This window comes from Eimeria necatrix, genomic scaffold (assembly GCF_000499385.1).
Source record: "Eimeria necatrix Houghton genomic scaffold, Enh_scaff3, whole genome shotgun sequence".
Lineage (NCBI taxonomy): Eukaryota > Apicomplexa > Conoidasida > Eucoccidiorida > Eimeriidae > Eimeria > Eimeria necatrix.
The window spans coordinates 235562-254442 of record NW_013655295.1 but is presented as its reverse complement, the minus strand read 5'-3'; the positions used below and the strand labels follow the sequence as shown (position 1 = coordinate 254442).

At 49.9% G+C, this 18881-nt stretch overlaps 3 protein-coding genes across 3 annotated transcripts; 2 read left to right on the top strand and 1 right to left on the bottom strand.

Annotated features, from left to right (window-relative positions):
- Positions 1 to 2254: 2254 nt before the first annotated feature.
- Positions 2255 to 7577, top strand: ENH_00051000 (U5 snRNP-associated 102 kDa protein, putative; the record flags this gene model as incomplete). Its single annotated transcript, XM_013585260.1, is given in 13 exon segments — positions 2255 to 2466; positions 2650 to 2835; positions 3003 to 3187; positions 3338 to 3747; positions 3921 to 4044; positions 4178 to 4326; positions 4552 to 5922; positions 6185 to 6431; positions 6654 to 6712; positions 6888 to 6951; positions 7069 to 7097; positions 7101 to 7334; positions 7500 to 7577. Coding segments are annotated over 13 exon segments (3348 nt in total).
- A 551-nt stretch (positions 7578 to 8128) lies between these two features.
- ENH_00050990 (hypothetical protein, conserved) lies at positions 8129 to 11954 on the bottom strand (the record flags this gene model as incomplete). Its single annotated transcript, XM_013585259.1, has 8 exons — positions 8129 to 8552; positions 8668 to 9001; positions 9277 to 9650; positions 9767 to 10140; positions 10405 to 10613; positions 10893 to 11129; positions 11479 to 11563; positions 11745 to 11954. The coding sequence occupies 8 exons, from the start codon at positions 11952 to 11954 to the stop codon at positions 8129 to 8131; spliced, it is 2247 nt and encodes a 748-aa protein (XP_013440713.1).
- Positions 11955 to 15409: 3455 nt separating this feature from the next.
- ENH_00050980 (40S ribosomal protein S2, putative) lies at positions 15410 to 17721 on the top strand (the record flags this gene model as incomplete). The annotated part of the gene is made up of 5 exons (XM_013585258.1): positions 15410 to 15416; positions 15862 to 16067; positions 16918 to 17153; positions 17247 to 17463; positions 17584 to 17721. 5 exons carry the CDS (start codon positions 15410 to 15412, stop codon positions 17719 to 17721), a joined length of 804 nt encoding a protein of 267 aa, XP_013440712.1.
- Positions 17722 to 18881: the final 1160 nt, after the last annotated feature.

Here is an 18881-nt window from a genome sequence, read left to right as displayed (position 1 = left end):
ATGGCACTCAAAATAAGAAATGCCCATGTCTTTTGTTGTTGCGCTCGCGCTGTATTCCCGATAAGGTGCCGAGACTGTTTTGGGGATTTGGAAGCAGAAGCGGCGAGGCAGAAGTGATTTCGTTTCGTCCGTTTCTGTAGAAGTTTCGAATTGCCTAGTCGTGGCGGCGCAGGCCTACCCAGTGTTGTAACTTGTGTAAGAGTTTTTGTGTGGCAGTGGTGCAATATCTTCTTGGCGTAGAAGCTTGGGACGAAAGTCTTCCGGTGAGGCAGCGGTAACAGGCTCCCCTTCACCGAAGCTTCCCTTGTAATCTTGGGAGGTTGTTTGCATCATCCGCTGTGTTGGGTTACGGAAGTAGTCAGAAGCCGGCCGCTTACTTTTTTTAGACGCGTTCGCTTCATATTATATGTTTCTACCGCGGCCCGCCATTATTTTGTATCTTGAGTTCACCCGTTTTGGAGGAAGCAGGCCGTTGGGCCTGTCGGCAGTTTTGCCGCGTGTTGCACGGTTCCCGTCACCCTGCAGCACGAACCGCTTTACTTGTTAAATGCGGACACATGACTTAAGTGCTACCTTTTGCTCTGCTGTAAAGCTACACATCGCGGTGGACTAGCCTCCTCGGAAATGCAGCGAGCAGTGCTTTCAAAACAACCTGCAGTAGTAACAACAACGAGCGGATTCACCGCTTCTCTCGAGCGCACCGTTGCTTAAGGAACTCAACTGAAACGTCCAGGCATCGTCTGAACTGGGACAGTGCATGGCCTATTGCGCTTATTTGCCAACAGCACAAGGATATAGGATGAAAGGCCTCTGCTGCAGTCTCCTCTTCTACTCAAAAGTTAACTGTGCGTTTATCCTCTGTGACGCGTAGAAGTTCTATCGTATACAGGTTTCCCGCAGTATCAGTATGACTCCTCCTCAGTTCGGCCAGCATGCAATCTGGTGTTACAGCCATTCCAAAAGCGCAGTGAAACCGCTATTATTACTTGGCAAGGGGTCTCGTTCTCGCTTTTGTAGCGTCCACTCCTCGTGCAAGAAGTGGAATGGCGAGGGAAGTTCGTACGAGAGGCAATTAAGGGAAACAATGCAGTGAGTAACTGCATCAAACTACGTCCCCGTTGAGCACATTCTAAATTGTGCTTAACTACAAAACAGCGTATCTCCTTGCTGACCCGTAAATTGGAGTCGCGAACTTGTTAGTAGCGGACCCATGAGTTCGTTTGTTCTCTATTCGTACTTCTGTTATGTGATACTGCTTCTTTCTTGGTGTTAGGCACAGCAGCGAGATTCAACAAGCTGCTGCTGCTGCACAACATGCAACTTTCGCCCAGTTGGCATGTGCGGCAGAACATGAAAAGGCATTCTATGCGGATCTACTCTACCCCAACACCGGCAGAGCCAAGTTTAACTACACGCATATAAACTCAAAAACGAAGTTCCCTCTGTACATTTTGCTGGCCGCTCCTCCGCTAGATATGTTTGCTAAGGCAGCTACAAGATATGGCAAGTTGCCGGCATCATGGGCACAGAATGGCTAGCCTGCTGCCTCTTACGTGGTCACAGTAACTGAATAGGCATAAGAATCGTGTATATGGCCGACCACTCTGCTGACTCAACTGAGTATTTCTCTTCTACTTCGAGGGGGGCTTCAAGGCTACTGGGCTGCCCGAGCGCATGCATTCCAATGTTTCAAAGAGCTTCTGCTACTTGTGACTGGCCCAAAATGGAAACGAGGGAGACAGCATTTTATATTTAGGGCCTTGCTTTGTCGGAATATTGCTTGCAGAAGTTTCTGTGGCTCGCAACGTCTGCCGTCACCTGCTCGAACACCCTTTGGTCGTACCCAACGTATCGGGGGCCATAATAGACCACTTCCGTGTGCGGGAGGTCGAGGCAAGTTTCTTAAGTCGCCTTGCCAGGCACTAAACGCAAAGGGGTTGATTTTTTGAGGAAACGCTCCCTGCTGGATAGACAAGCCAGCATCTGGCAGGTGAAACAGTAGGGAGCAGTTGACGAGGCAGAAGTTGTTCATAAATACGTCTCACTACCACAGTCCTTTCACGGCAGAGGATTCGCTCCATCAGCTGGTGGCAAATGGAGCGCTGTTTAGCGGAGCTCGACGTGCGCACATCGAGTTCCCTCTGAGGTTTTGCTCCACCCCCTCGCCAGCCATTCCATGTTCGATTTTCTGCATGAAATATTTTTTGGCTAGTCCGTAGCTGGGAGGACCATTGTTTTTACATCGACTGTAGAAATGTCTCGGTCACTCCTCCCTGGGGCTCGGAAGTTCGTCCCCACAGGAGCTAATGACACTCCGCTTCCGAACTACGTTCCCGGCCTTGGCCGTGGAGCCACTGCCTTTACCACGAGAGCAGAGACTGCTCCTGCCCCTGTGGCATCCAGTGCGAAACTCAGAGAAATACGAGACGCAGCATCCCGTGCAGAGAGCCAAAAACGAGCTGCTGAGTGAGTATTGCCAATGCTTTGGCACTTCGTCAGGCTACCCCCATCATTCGTTTAAGGATTGGCTTTGGCTGGCTTGGCTTGTCGCATATATGTGGAGAGTTTGCCCATAGTAATAGCACACATGACAGTGCTGCGGCCACTGATGCCTCTGAGTCGATGCGCCTGTCTCTTGGCTTTGCTCAGACTTTTTGGAAAGCCGCCTCCAGGCTACATTCCCGGCAGAGGCCGTGGCGCAACAGGCTTTGCTGGAGGTGTGAGTCGTGATGACTCTATTGATTACACTCAAGGAGCCGCAGACAAGAGCGACTTGAGCGACGCGAACTTCGACCCCTTCACAGGATATGCAGAGAATCTCTTCAATGATGGAGAGTAAGACATGACTCACTGTGGGTTCGTTTGCGTACATTTCCATTGAATAGTGGTTCAGTTGCTTGTTTTGCACGCGTTTACTTCTGGCTTCGTGCCATCGCTATTGGCACGCACCGGCAGCGCTTCAGTGTTATCGCAATCCGAAGCTCTCCGGCATTTTCGTGCAGGTACGATGAGGAGGACAGAGTGGCCGATGAAGTTTATGAGTCTATAGATCATCGGATGGATGGAAGACGCAGGTCGCGTAGGGAGGCCCGACTGAAGGAGGAAATTGCCAAGATGCGCGCGGAGAAGCCAACAATTCATCAGCAGTTCGCTGACCTCAAAAAGGGATTGGCTACTGTCACGCAGGGTGAATCCAGTGTCACAGCATTGGGCTAATCGCGAACGAGACAAGAGAATGCCTTCTGCACTGTTGCATTGGTGCATCTTTGTCGGAATAGCTTTTTCAAAGCACAACAGCAAGACTACGTGTGAACTGAGCGTTGCGTTTGCTCTGCAGAGGAGTGGGAGTCCATCCCAGATATTGGGGACTACACACTAAAAAGAAAGCAAAAGAAGCAACAAATACTAACTCCTGCCTCTGACAGAGGGATTCTCGAGGCTCGCAATCGCGAGTCTTTCTCTAATTCGATTGCGTCGGCAGGAACTGCCACTCCTATCGGTTTTGGGATGGCAACACCCCTCATGGGAGGTGGCCTGTCGACGCCCCTTGGGCTACAAACTCCACTGGGAATTCAAACACCACTCGGTCTGCGGACTCCCATGGGGAGCAGCACACCATCTCTAAACGACCTAGGGGAGGCCCGTGGAACAGTACTCTCAGTCAAACTTGATAAAGTCATGGACAGTATTTCAGGCCAAACTGTCATCGACCCGAAAGGATACCTTACAGACCTTAACTCTATGCAGGTGCGTCCTGCCCACGCCTGAGGATACTAGTTGGAACACTACTGGGACATTCTGAGATAGTATGAGTTCCTTCTGCAACGAGAACAGGCGTGTTGCCTGGAAAGTTGACGTTATCGGGCATCGAAAAGCCCTGTCATAGCCCATTGTCGTCAATCTGCGGTTTTTGTACGCAGCTTCAAAGCGATGCGGATATTGCAGATATCAAAAAGGCAAGAACTTTGCTGAAGTCGGTGACATCTACCAACCCCAATCATGCCCCGGGCTGGATTGCGGCTGCGCGTTTGGAAGAGCTGGCAGGTACGGTTTGGCGTGCTGTTGCTGCTGCACTGACGCTGTTCAGTCTTTTTCCTATACTGTCTATGAAGTGTATGACTGTTTATCTTCTTGTATACTCGGAGAAGTTTTGCTGTGCGCTGTGTTTGTGGTCCAGGAAAGCTGCAGTCAGCACGCGAACTGATATCTCTTGGGTGCCAGCGGTGCCCAAAAAGCGAAGACGTTTGGTTGGAGGCCGCCAGGCTCGAGAAGCCCCGCAACGCTAAGGCAGTCCTTGCGAAAGCAGTATCTGTGCTTCCCCATTCGGTAAGCCCCGACGCAATTGGCTTCCTGAGTGCATTGATTGCTAGTCAAGAGGCCGGCAATTAGTAAAGGTCATACGCCACTACTCTTGCATGCTTCCCGCACCTGCATATGTATTGCCTGCTGATGCCCGTTATTTTTCCTTAATTCAGCGGCTTGTGAGTTACATTACCCGGGTGTACTATTGTTAATCTAGCATATGGCTGCTGTGTGACTGCTGCTGCGCAGGTACGCTTGTGGCTGGATGCATACAACAGGGAAAAAGACATAACTGACAAACGCCTGGTTCTGCGAAAGGCTCTGGAATTTATTCCAAATTCTGCCCGACTGTGGAAAGAAGCGTGTAGCTTAGAAGACGAACGGAACGCTCGGATTCTCCTGACCCGAGCTGTTGAATGCGTCCCGCAGTCCCACGAAATGTGGTTGGCTCTCGCCAGGCTTAGCACTTATGAGGAGGCTCAAAAGGTTTTAAATGAAGCGCGCAAAAAGTGCCCAACCTCGCCTGAGATATGGGTAGCTGCATGCAAGCTGGAGGAAACTCAAGGAAACGAAAAGATGGTGCAGGTTATTATTGGGAGAGCTGTTGACAACTTAATAGGCCGTGGCGTTGCCCAGACAAGAGATGTCTGGCTAAAGCTCGCAGAAGAAGCTGAGGCTTCTGGATTCCTGAAGACAGCTCAAGCCATTATACGGGCAACCATGAAAGTTGGGGTCGAGAACATCAACGCAAAGCGTGTGTGGAGCGAGGACGCAGAGGAATGCTTGAGCAGAGGCTCCATAACTGTGGCACGGGCTTTGTATACTCACGCCCTTGAGCGTCTTAGGACGAAGAAGAGTCTATGGCTAGCTCTTGCGGACCTTGAGACAAAGCACGGTACCCGGGAAGCTCTAGAAAAAGTCCTTCAAAAAGCAGTTACATGCTGCCCGAAGGCAGATGTCTTGTGGCTGATGGCGGCAAAGCAACAGTGGCTAAAGGGGGATATCAATGCTGCGCGGCGCATCTTGGCGGAAGCATTTTCTCACAATGAAAATAGCGAGGCAATATCCCTTGCAGCTGTCAAGCTTGAAAGGGAGAACAATGAGTTTGAGCGTGCTAGGAAGCTCCTTAAACGCACCCGACAGAACATTAACACTGCCAACGTCTGGATGCAGTCCATACAGCTAGAGCGGCAACTTGGTGACTACGACGCTGCAATCGCCTTGGCAGATGAGGCTGTCAAACAGCACCAGACCTTTGCTAAGTTATGGATGGTTCGAGGTCAACTGCATGAAGAACACCCAACGCAAAGGGACTTGGCTAGAGCTATTGATGTGTTCCGGGAAGGCACTGTGTGTTGCCCACGCAGCGTACCACTATGGTTGTGCTGGGTCAATTGTGAGAGAAGCCAAAAGAACTGGAACAGAGCGCGTGCCGTGCTGGAAAAGGCCAAGCTCCGCGTCCCAAACAGTCCTGAGCTTTGGCTGGCGCTCGTACAAATCGAGATCGAGTCGGGTAACCGAGAAGTTGCACAGCACGTAGCAGCAAAGGCCATTCAGGCATGCCCTAACGCGGGTATTATTTGGGCGGAGGCGATATTCCTCGAAGAAGAAAATGCGCAAGTAATTCATACACAATTACTTGCGCACTTTACATTTGCATATATCATTGTTGGTTGCTACTATGCACAGTTTTCTGTTGGCTTACAGAGGTTGTTAGTGGGGTTGTTTTGGTCATCTTGGATTGGAATGCGTAAAGTTATAGGGCTCTCGCCTGAGCTGAAGTTTATCTGGGAGGTTTTTCCGTACTTGGGATTGGTTCTATCGTGGCAGTCGCATTTGCAGAAATTTGCCTTTTTTGTTTCCTTGTGCACGCCTAACGCAGACGCATAGGGCAGTCGATGCTCTAACAAAGTGCGAGAACGACGTCAACGTAATTCATGCTGTTGCGCGTCTGTTTTGGAGGGATAAGAAAATTGCGAAAGCTCGGAAGTGGATGAATCGCAGCGTCACCCTTGACCCCTCACTAGGTGACGCATGGGCCTCATATTTGGCATTTGAGCTCGAAAATGGCGGTGAAAAAGAATGTATCGATATTATCAACCGTTGTGCTCTTGCACAACCAAATAGAGGTGAGTCACAAGTGGTGGCGCTGCGCTATGGAACTTGACCAATCAACGGTCGCACGACCAGGGGGCATAGACGTGTACTTAACCGTGTGCCTACACGACATTTAACCAGCCCCACGACAAATTCAGTCCTGGGAAATGTGTGTTCAAGGGTATGCACGCACTTTGACAGGATAGTACACAAGCAACTGAGTGACGTCAGTAACTTTGCGGTTATCCTTGCAGGCCTTGCGTGGAACAAGACTACGAAACAAGTCAGATGCTGGTCTTTATCGTTGCCGCAGGTAACATGGATATTTCGAAGCAGAGTCACCTCTAGGCGACAGCAGTTGCAGGCAGTGGAGGAATATGCTCCCTGAACTCGCGAGCCGCTAGCTTTTACTTGGATGCTGGCTAAGCAGATAGCAAAATCATTTGTTGATGTATCCTACTCTCAAGTTGTGGCATGTATGTTTTCAGAAACTCTGTGCAGTTCTGGAGTACATGTATCCAGACGCGTTGAAGAAAGAGGGAATTTCAAAAGGTATGCGTTTGGGGGAGATGAGTGCGGAGCAACGTTTCGCCTCCAGTGCCAAAAAAGGCCTAGGACCTTCGTGACGTCTCCTCCCACGTGTCCCTGCAGTGCTTCTAGCTTAAGCAGACCTAAACAGTAGCATTCCTGTGACTTGCTGAATTTATTACGTTGCAGTGGTACTAGATGCACTGCACGGGAAGTTACAAGATGACCAGCAAAGTGTGGGACCTACGGATCCTGCTACTTCGGTGGTACCCCGTCCAGTGTCCAGCTCTAAGCCAACCAGTGGGCGAAGTGGACAGAGCGACAAGAGCGACAACGCTACTAAAGACCAGCCAGCACACAGCACCTCCCAAGCCCACGGTTCCTCCGAAGCACACGGACGGGGCAAGGTGTGTTCCGTTTCGTCATAGGCAAATCACAATATTTTCGACGAATTACAGGTTGCTTCGGCATGCCGCCCTCGCCCATCAAGCCACGTTGCGTGGCTGCCTCCATGTGTTACTGTTTCCATACGGTGAATACATGGAACTCGCTTGTGGTTTGGTTGTGTGCAGCCAGAGGTAGATCCACCCCCTGCAAAGCGGCCGCGCAGCTCCGCTGCGGAAGAGTCCGGTGGGTCCACGCGCCAGTAAAGGTCCCATGTTAACAGTCTTCTTTCGAGGAGAGGGCGAGAAAACGGACGACCTCGTGCTACCGTTTTGTGAACATGATTTGGAGCGCGTGCGTAAGAATGCACAATGGCGAAAGGACCAGAAGAGGCGGACTAGAATACATGGAACAGAAGAAGAAACATGCGATACTTCTTTGAATCCTGTAGCCCCGCGATGCAAACAGCCTTTGACCTTAAACGAGCGATATGCACGAACAGCAACAGTAGCGCTCCTTACTACGGTCGAATTTGGATTTGAATCCTTGTCGTTTTTCGGCAAGCGTGTGGTCCGCGTGGGCAAGCGTGTACCGGCCCACCGTCGTCGGCCTTGCACTGGGAGGTAGATTTGTTGCTGCATTGCTGCTTGCAGGTACCAGCTAGAATGTAGTACTACAATCGCACCCTAGGTACTATATAGTTCCCCGACTGTACAAAAGGCTGCAGTGGCAGGCCGCTTCCGCTCTCTTTATAGTTCTGTCGCAGTCTTCCACCGCAACAATAATCCAACTGTAGGCGCTCGCCAGGAAGGCAGCCTTAGTTGCATTGTTCGCCTATGATACAAACTTGCACATAGAGCAGACGCCCGTCCAGCTTTCCTCGTAAAGACTCCACATTTTGTGGAATAAAGTCCGTGGAGACATATGAGGTCAACGTGGCCACCATCGAGTTCCTTCGCACATGCTGGCTCCTAAGGTCTGCAAGGTGATCCCTTCCCAGCAAAATTCGTCGCTGCGAAGTTATCAGGTAACAGAAGGACACACCCGACTTCACCCGAAGGAAAGGGAATCGTGTGTCTCGTTTCAGCTGCGTGCGCACGAGTGCTTGGGCATCGCCTGTCATGGGATAGAGGAACAGATGGGTCAAGGCTTGAAGGACAGTATCCCTCGAGGGCACCACATATTCCCTTTGGCCATACTTGGAACGAGCGACCTCAATCCTCATGATGAAAGCAGCAGCTCTGCGGGGCCACAAGAAACCCTTCTCATCGAATGGTTGGGACCAAACGCTGTCCTAGCTAAGCAGGAAACAGCTGTCTACTCTTAGCTGCGTCTATGCAAGTGTCATAACCTTACCTCAAAAAGGAAGACAACGGCAGCTGTAGAGGTGGTAATGACGTTATTCCCACAAACACAGCCGTGTTGTGTCTCTCGAAAAGCTTGAAGTACCCAAGGTCTGACTCCCCTTCCGGCAAAAGCGTGTCATAGCTCTTGGCTAGGGCCTCCGAAAGAAGTCTTGTACTAGTGTTGCGCTCAATCGCGGCTACGTAGGCAAGTTCACTCTTCACGCGGGACCTCAACTCGCGCAATTCGAAGGGGCCTGTCCCATCGTAGGACAGGAAGGAGACAATTGCGTTGCCTAGCTGGCTGAGCCAGCTCAAGTTTGTCTCATTGCCCTTGTACTCGGTCACTGCAGAAGGCAGCACACTCTCACAATCATTTAAGTTCAGAAGGCATGAAGCTTCCAGCTCCTGGGTTGAAACGATGCGTCATCCAGCAACAACGGTGTGAGGCCGGTCAAGTGCAGAGAAGCATTCCCCTCTAAATTAAAACCAAGAGTGTTGACTACAACCAGTGAGCACGCGCAAAGCGCCAAGCGCCAGCTGGCCTCAAAAAAACGGAAACCAGTAGCAATTTGCTGTGGTCTGAGCACCTGTGACACAAATTGGGAGGGTATAAGCTCACACGGTGTTTGGCCAACGTAGGCGACAAGAACCTTTTGATTACTGTTGCTAATGCTGAAGTCTGATGCCCGAAGGTGCGCAAGACGTCGCGTGAAGTGAAACCCAAAGTGTTTCGCCGTAGTTACTTCAGCCCGTTCCGTCGAAGCAAAAACCGTGACAGGGGAGGCCACCATTCCAGCAACATTCGTTGATGCGACAACAATACGAGTAAGCAGCTGGCTCACTGAAATTACTGAGTACTGAGTTAGCCCAGGTTCCTTAAAAAGAGGCTCCACCGCAGCCTGAATTGTCCTCACTGACGGCTGCAGTTGCAGTCTGCCCGAACCGCCTGGGTACTTCGTGTCGAGCTCGTCCACGTGAACAAATGCAGGGTAGCTGGGCAGAAGACAAAATACTGAAAAGAACAGAGCCCTTCGCCACTGCTGACAAGCCAGTGAGAATGCAGAGGAGAATCTGAACCTTCTGTGCATGTGCAAGTGATTATAACGTACATGGCCCATGAAGAGTTTATTGAAGAAACAGCTTGAATTACTTTGTTGATCCATCCAGCCGCGGTGACAACTCCCGGATTTGTCGGATCCCTCGCCTTGCTGACATCAATAACAGCAACTCCCTTAGAATTAAGCTGCTCTGCACAGTCCTCCATAATTGACTGGAAATACAACTCTTCCATTCTCGAGTTCTTCACAAAACGCGTAAACTCCGATTCCTTGACTGACATACTAGCCCCTGCAGCGCTGGCATAACTATCCATCTGGATACGCATTTCCTCCATTGCCCTTTCGGACATTCGAATGGAATGAGCCGTTAGCTCCTGGTCCCAGTGATGCACGCGCTCGACCACCTTCTCATAAGCGTCGCAAAGCTGCGTACGAATTAATCCGCATGCAAACATACTGCTACATTCAGGTGGCCGCACAAATGGAAGTGCCTAGTAACTACGACATTACTCCGGGAGAACCCTCTCGGCAAGGTAATGCGCATCACTTGAAACGAACGTCAATTTGATAATTGAGATTTCTCTAGTGCTCCATCTACGTTCCACTTTCTTTTCTTTGCTGCGCTAATAGCCCTTCTGTTTCTATCTCACTTAGCATAAAGCATTCGCAGTAGTTGGGCCTCTTCTCACCTGCTTGTACTTCTTTTGCATTATTTCCACTCGATGAGTACTGAGTGCCATTTCGGCTTCGTATTCACGAGCCACAAGTACTCGCTCCTTTGGCGTAGACTTGAGGCGACTGGCGAAGGACCCGAACTCTTCAAGGGCAATGACAGACACCATGCGTACTGCGTCACTTATCCGCATCCGCAGCTTCCCCAGCCGCTCCCTTGTTGCCCCTGCGCTCAAAAATACAAACCAGTGGCCGTGCTCTCTTTAAGAGAAGGCATCGTCCAGAGTAACCTGTGAACACTGGATGCACGGGTGGCGTAGCTGACAAAAAAGCGTCCCTTGAAAACACAGTTTGTTCACCGTAAATTGTCACAATGCAGCCATACACTAGAAACACTCAGCCATGCAGATTCGTTGTTTTTACACAAAAGTTTGACGACAGGACTCGTCCTCAGCAAAATCAGTGTTCTGCAAGGGGCCTTCTAATTCAGCATGAGCCTTCTCACATGTATTTTGGACAGCGGAAGAGCTGATGAGCTCCAGCAGTTCCCGATACTGCCATCTGAACATAGCAATTTTTCGTTTAAGTCCGTTGATCACGCGTTCGATGGCATCTGCCTGTTGCTTCCCCAGCTCGAACGAGTTCACCGGTATCTGCGCCAGCTCCTTCATAAGGTCGTGGTTTCTCTCCACATTCGTCCACATATCGTCTTCCGCGCGTTCGAGGCGTTCCACTAAATCGCCTGTTGCACCACAACGCATCATAGTACATTCAGCAGAACAAGCTCATTAATTTCACCTGTTAGCTGCTGAAAAAAAGTGCTACCGTTCGTCTATTATTATGAGAATTGAGTCAACTGCGCATGCATCGGGCATTCAGCCCAAAAGCAAACAGCCAAAGCGTCAGACATTCCTACTCATCTTCCAACTCGAGTTAACACACTGGAGCAGCTACTGATAAATGACAGCTGATAATACGTAGCTCTATGCCGCAGCCAATAAGCGCTGCTCTACAACGAGTCCTGCTGATCAGCGATCTTCTAATAAATGATCTGCACAGTTTGGGTAATCCGAGCGGTTAATATGTCTCACCGAACTTCAAGGCGTTGGACTCCCCGAAACTGCTTTGGTTATCCAACGAGTGACTTGATGGAAGCAGCGGCGTTATATCCGGTGCCTACTAACCATACACATGAAAACATCTTTTGTCTCATACTGAACGGTGTGATACTCCGCCCAGACTTACGTCCCAGAATCACTCATGGACCCTCAGCTTGCTGTACTTCCTTTCGGAACAAAAACAAGTGCTCATCAGTCATTATGCAGATTTACTCAGCCGCGCCGTAGCTTCCGCTCACCTCATCTTCAAAATCCGATGTCTCTATTTCCAATGAGTCCGAATCTTGGTCTGATGCATCGCACCCGAAAACTAACGAGACGCACACGAGAAGAAATATTAACCTGGCTTCCCAAGCGCCAAGCTGACGCCATTTTTGCATAGCCATTTGCTGACGCTTTGGGTCAAGTACTTCACCTGCACGCCCCGGAGAGCCAGTCTGCCCCTCCATTCACTATTCACAAACCTGCGAGCTCATTACTCTGCTCAGTTGTCCACTGTGCTGGACTGCGATGGTGAAAGTGACAATTTCAAACAGATAAGCAGTCTCTGCCGTCAGAGTGGCTCAGACAGCATCACTTCTTGATCGGCCCTTCACTGAGAAGACTGCCCCGGCAAGTCAGAAACCATAGGGTAACTTGAAATCGTGAAAGCTAAAGTATGTTATCTTCATGATAAAGCGGCCCTTTCAAAGCTGAAACTCTGCACCTGCTCGCGCATGATTGCGATGTCAATCACGGCGGGTAGTCTCTCGTCTCAACCAGCATAAATCCCAAATCATCTGTTCCGCTGTTAAGGCACACTCTTCATAAGTACAAAATCTGAAATATGTTCTACAATTACGGTAGAACGTCTTTCACAACATTGGATCGTAGCAGCTCATCGATCTGGAACATGGATCCTTGAGCTGGGCATGACAGTATGCAACATAGCTCGGTGGAGAGTCCGTGAACGTAACAAAAAGGTGTAACGGCATATAGTAAGGCATAAGCATGGAAGAAACGATGGTTCGTCGCAGTACACTAGCAAGGCAGCAAGTGCTTGGGGCTGGATGACAATGAACGGTGGATTAGCTTAGGGGGAGAAGCATATTTCTGCGCTTCTTGTGAGCCAGCAGCAAGCCAAATGATATGTGAATTCGGGGGCTTTAAACGGGTTCATGTGATATCTGGAGGACGCTGAAGATTCATATGTACAGTAGATTGCCGTCTGGAATATGGCTACCGCCGATTGACAAGTCTGGATAGAAGGAAAATGAAGGAAAATCCCAGAAAGATGAAAAGCATTGAAAATTTCGAAGCTGCTTTTTAATTTCAGGAGTTATATTAGGCAGCGCATTGTTGGAGGGGGAGCTGACTTCGTCGGCACAAGGAAACTGTCAAACACTAGTTGGTGCTGCTAATACTGTACACTTCATTAGGAGGCAAACGGCATATATAAGCCAGAAGGCATAAATACCCCATGGTTTATGCAAGCCTAGAAAGGATGAGGGTCTCAGTGTGTCCTAGAGGGAGCTGTCAAACGCTAGTTGGTGCTGCAAATAGTATACGCTTCATTAGAAGGCAAACGGCATATATAAGACACGGGGCATAAATAGCCCATGGCTTATGCGCGCCTAGAAAGGATGAGAGTTGGACTACGTCCTACAGTTCGAAGGAGACTGACCCTTGTGGCCGGCGTCGAAATGTTTAATTTCCTTTATTCAGATATCAATTACGTGTAGAAAGCGGCTGGGATCACCAGTGTGAGGTGCAGACGATCGTGGTACTAAGATTATATTCACGGACCCGGCAAGGCCACGCCCACTATATTAATTAGGCCTGAAGCAAGGGAAATATTAGAAGGGCCCAATGAAGCTGCAAGGCTCCGGTGCCTAAATCTGTGGAGCCCGTAAGTGGAAAGAAAGAAGGGTTGGCAGTTTTATTATGGCGGAAATTCCAGAGAACTTTGTGGCCTTTTCCCCATAGTATAAATGTCGGAAAAGTTTGCTTGCATCAATACTTGAAGCACATTCGTGTAGGGAAAGTAAGGAAAATTCATCTTCCAGTTGACGAGTGGTGTCGGCCTCTCTTGAGACTCTTGTGTTTGTGAAGCGCTTCGGCATCTGGTGCTGAGTGGAAGTTTGAGGCAATAACAGGTCTGTGATGCCCTTAGATGTTCTGGGCTGCACGCGCCCAACACTGATGCATGGAACGAGTTCCAACCTTGGCCGACAGGTCTGGGTAGTCTTTTGAGCGTGCATTGTGATGGGGATAGACTATTGCAATTATTAAGCTTCAACGAGGACATCCCTTTAGAGCTCCCATAAAAGTCATTGTACATTACATGGCTGTTACATGGTTATCCAGATTCACGGTATATATACGCCTGCAAGAGGCCACCGGGGCGTTCAGCCCTATGTGCCGTACTTCGTTACACAAAGGACATTGTAGCGTGAGCGGCTGAAAATTATCGTTAAGTGATTCTCTCGCTGTTCAAGGCAGCAGACCTTCGGGTTCTTAACTTCAAGTTTCCTGAGCTGCGTTTCTGCCTCCTGTTTTCCTCAAATGCCCACATCAGCTGGAAACCCACTGTGTGGAGGCTGAAGCTGGCTTCCTTTTCTATGTCAGCTCCAGGCGCCAATTAACGATGAAGTGAAGCCGCTAGTAGTGGATTTTTTTGCATCTCTCTGCTAGCTTCCAGTGACTCAGGCCGCGTCAGGCCCGTCGTGTAGTGCTTAGCACTGCGGAGAAGTGAGAAGACGGCTTGGGCTCAAGGTATAAGCCAAACATAAGCCTGTGAGTACAACATAGATCATTCAAGAGGGATACACCGTCATGAGTACAACATAGATCATTCAAGAGGGATGCACCGTGTATGCTATGCTGCAAAGCTCGGGTTTGGATCTAGCGACGGAAGGGTAGAGAGCCGAGTCTCTGTTAATGCACGGAAGTCGATCTTTCCTAACACAGTCCAGCTTTGTCTGTTACTTCTGATGAAAGCGGTGTCTCATTTAGTAGGTTATCAAACTCGCTGCAGTATTGAGCTATATCGAACCCCTCCGGGCAACTCTTCTCGTTTTTTTCTACCTGCCTAAAGATCAAATACTGGTACTCGTGCGACTAGCGACTGGCTTCAATGGCATTCCATCTGTTCCCCCTCGCAGCCTGTGCATAAAGCGGCGTCGGTAGATCCTTATCTTCTCGCAAACACACATTTTGATACACGAGTTCTCTGACCGCGGCGCTGCAATGTACTTTTCACGCTTAGGCTCACCCTTAGTCTATACAAGTAGACCTCATCGGCGCTGTTGTTCCCAATAGACTACAATCCGCTACGCTTGGAAGACGAAGCCCTAAGATAATTAGCTAATTTCCAAAATACTTGCATTGGTACTCCGGGCTGCTCAGCTTGCAGAAATAGACCGCACTTCTACTGTGCCGTGCGCAGCCAACAACAATACTACTTACGAGTGCGAGCTCGCGAGCACCTCCAAGTCTGTGCTGATCAGAAAAACGTGAACTTCTGACATACAGCCTTGTCTTCTGCTAAAAGGCTACACACTGGGAGCGGGACTCGCGCCCAACAGGTCGTTAGCACTCATAGGAACCATACCTAAAGCAGCCAGTCCACCTCACTGAACTCGGTGTTAATGGCTCTGCCGAACCACTCGAAAACGTCAATTTCGAAAGAATAAAAATTTGACACAAGCGCTACCCTTGTTTTTTGTGCTATTGTCAAGGTTGTTTATCTTTCACTGGAGACGAACAAGGAATCTCAAAACAGAGGCTGCCGGTAGCCGCCGCCCCCATTCGCCACCCCACCCCACTTCCATGCTGCAAATAGGGGCTTGCAAAGTGGTTGAGGCAGAAATTCGCTGCTTGTTTTTGGGGATCTCCTTCGAAGGCCTTGTTCTACCATTCGACAATGGCAGGTTCGTCATGAAATGCGGAGCTTTAACGCATAAATGGCCACAGACGCAAGTGGCTGCGTAGCGTGTGGGGACGCTCGAGGCTTTGTTGCTGTGTATAGCTTTTGTGAATTTCGTTGGAGCTAGCTGAAATGAATATGAAATGTTTCACTTTCTGAAGTGGATGCATCTGCAATGAGGAAGATGTGGTGCCCTGTGGGGTTGTCAGCAGCAGCATGCTGGGATTGGTTTAGCGGAGGAACGGCGGCTCCTTACTCTTGGTTCTCTGGATGCATTTGCATAGCACGGATATTTTTGGAAGCATTACTGAATCCTATTTCATAATTCTGTATCCCCTTAGTCGCATGCTTCTGAGCTACTGCGTGCCAGTTTGATCTGCGCCGCACGCGAGTGGGGAATTTATTTATAGTAGAGGCGATCTACCGATCTCTTTGGCATTTTTGTTCAGATCGTGGCGGTTTCGGTCGAGGATTTGGGCGTGGTGGTCCCCGGGGACGTGGCAGAGGACGTGGCCGTGGCCGAGGCCGTGGCACTGCCGAAGATGACTTGAAAGACTGGGTCCCAATTACGAAGCTCGGTCGCCTTGTGCGTGCCGGGAAGATTACCTCTATTGAGGAAGTGTACCTTCATTCGCTTCCCGTAAAGGAGTTCCAAGTATGCTTTTGCACATCGTTCTGCTGTTCTTGCGGAATTACTGCTGCCATTACTTGTTGGAGCATGGATGTTGAGGCGTAGTCGAATAATTTCGTAGATTTCCGTGCACTTCACTCCCACGGAGCACAGCAGGACTACTACAGACTGGCGGGTCATTATGTGTGGTTGTGTGTAATGCGCTGATTGGCCCGAAGTCCTGTTACGGGCGATACATGCAAATACTTGTTTTCATGCCATGTGAACTTCTTGTGATGTAATTTCTTACGTGAGTTCGTCTGTAGGAAATGATGGCATGTGAGTAGCTCAAGACAACATATTGCGTCGCTCACTGTTGTTTCACGTCAGCGTATGATGACAAACGTATTCCCCTTCCGGAAGACTGACGGAAGATTTTGTCCAATTGCTGTCTGATTTGCGAGTGTCTGTGCGCTACTTGTCGGTGTTGGCCGACAACTAGCCTAACCCTGTTGTGGACGCCTGCGGCTACGAGCAAGTTGCTGCGTTGCTTTTGCGACGCTGCGTGAAGGGTGTCCGAAATTCTGGTATATCGGGGTTTGCTCCTGGAGAGCAAGTGCTTGTGGTTAGATTCGGGCAGACACTTTGCGTCATGCATCCGTCGTCCATCTCGGCATATGATGAAAATGGTATTCCCCTTCCGGAAGACTGACGGAAGATTTTGTCCAATAGCTGTCTGACTTGCAAATGTGTGGCGCGCTCTTATACAATGATGGGCGTCCGCCACATGTTACGAGAGCTGGCGACGGCATGCAGATGTGTTGCGTCTTCATGTTCTGAAGTAGAGGGTGTGCAACTTCCAGACTTCCACATGTACATTTTGTTGACTGAGCAGATCATCGACCATTTCTTCCTTCCTGAGGTCACCTCACGCCCATTGAAGGACGAAGTGATGAAGATCATGCCCGTCCAGAAACAGACGCGTGCTGGACAGAGGACTCGTTTCAAGGCTTTTGTGGCCATTGGTGATGGCAATGGGCATTGCGGTCTCGGCGTGAAGTGCGCCAAGGAAGTTGCAAGCGCTATCCGCGGTGCTATCATCGCTGCAAAGCTGAGCCTTATCCCTGTCAGGTATGGGAATCTGACTAGTGCATCTCGTCGAAATCCGCATGTTAGTCTACCAAAATAAAGGCAGTGCAGCTGGCTTGTGGGTGGTTCACACAGGCGCGGCTACTGGGGAAACAAGATCGGCGACCCTCACACAGTTCCCATGAAGGTCTCTGGAAAGTGCGGATCTGTCCGCGTCCGCCTCATTCCTGCCCCCCGCGGCACTCACATTGTCGGCGCCCCAACTACGAAGAGGATCCTGGCTTTTGCAGGAATAAAAGATTGCTTTTCTAACTCCAACGGTTCAACGAAGACTAGGGGCAACTTCATGAAAGTACGGAAAGCGAAGGTTGTTGTAGGGCACCAGAGCTGCCTTATCCATGGATGTGAAGCTCTTGCCGGTCGTAGTAGGTCCAACTAAAATGGCTGCTGTTTTTGTGTCTTGTGAGCACAGGCACTTTTCGATGCTTTGAAGCAAACTTATGGGTACCTGACTCCGGACCTGTGGAAGCCAAGACTTTACACGAAGTCACCGTTCCAGGAATGGTCTGACTTCCTTTCTGGAACGAAGGATGCTATCGTAGCCGCATGAGACTGCGGTGCGTTTTTCAACGTCTGGGATGAGGGTAGAGCACAGGAACGAACTCTTCGTTTCTTCCTAAATTTCACTCATTCTAAACTATTCTTATCGTAACGTTTTCCGGAACAACCCAGAATCTCGGTGTTTGACCAGGCGCAGTACGCAAGGCTGTCTCATCTACTGTTTGTAGGTTGGCCAGTTATCGCAGTACTTACGACTGGGGTCACAATTCACGCTACTTTTGAGTTACTGCTAGTGGCGGCCAACTAGTGTCAGTAGTCACAGTGTGAAGGTCTCGTTACGGACCATAATTCTAGTTCTGCCTAGGAGCAGTGCCGAAGTTGGATTCTGGGAGTTGCACAGAGCTGTTTTACGGCTGTTCAAGCGTTTCCGCCCGTTGGATTTCAGTTTGCATGTCAGTGTTCGTTTAGTGAACTAAAGAGCTGCTGTTTGTCTTGAACGGCCGGTCGGTGTGCCGGTCGGTGTACGGTTAGAACTTGACGGAAAGTGAGCAAGCTTCGCGCTGGTGCAGAGCAGTGTACATACACCTGAACGTCTTCAGAGGAGTTGGCGCGAGAGGTGATCAAGTGTATTTTTCTCGTGCGTCATGTTCCTAAGGCCTTATTTGTGCCTCATTTAATATCAGAAACGTCCTGTTGTTCGTTGCCACAAAGAAGTTCAGAAGATGGTAAAGGCAGCGAGCGTGCTACTCCTCCCCCTCGTGGCCGGCCATGTATCGGCCGTGTCAATGGAGCATGAACACACGGCGAAGCGGCTGCATCACCATTCTACTCGACTAGGAAGTAATCTTGACTACATAAGTGAAACGTAGATTCGTGGTGCCCATGAAATTGCGGACAGGATATGTTGGTGCTTTCCTCGAGCTTCTGAATCCAGTTCCTCAACTGTCGAGGGACCCAGAGAGGCTCCTGACGGAAGAGCAGCGCGCTTTCCTTGAGACTACAGCAGGTATGTGTAGTTTGTTTTATTCTAGTTGACCCGGATCTCGCCACTGACTTTCGCACAGATCCCCGCAACACTTACCTGGTGTGGCAAGGCGCAATGAAAGTCGCAAAGGAAGCTGGAACTCACGCAGACTATGTAAACCCCGAAGTACTCCTGCCGCGCGCACTCCATCAAATTGTAAGGCTGCAGTAGCTTCTCGAACAATG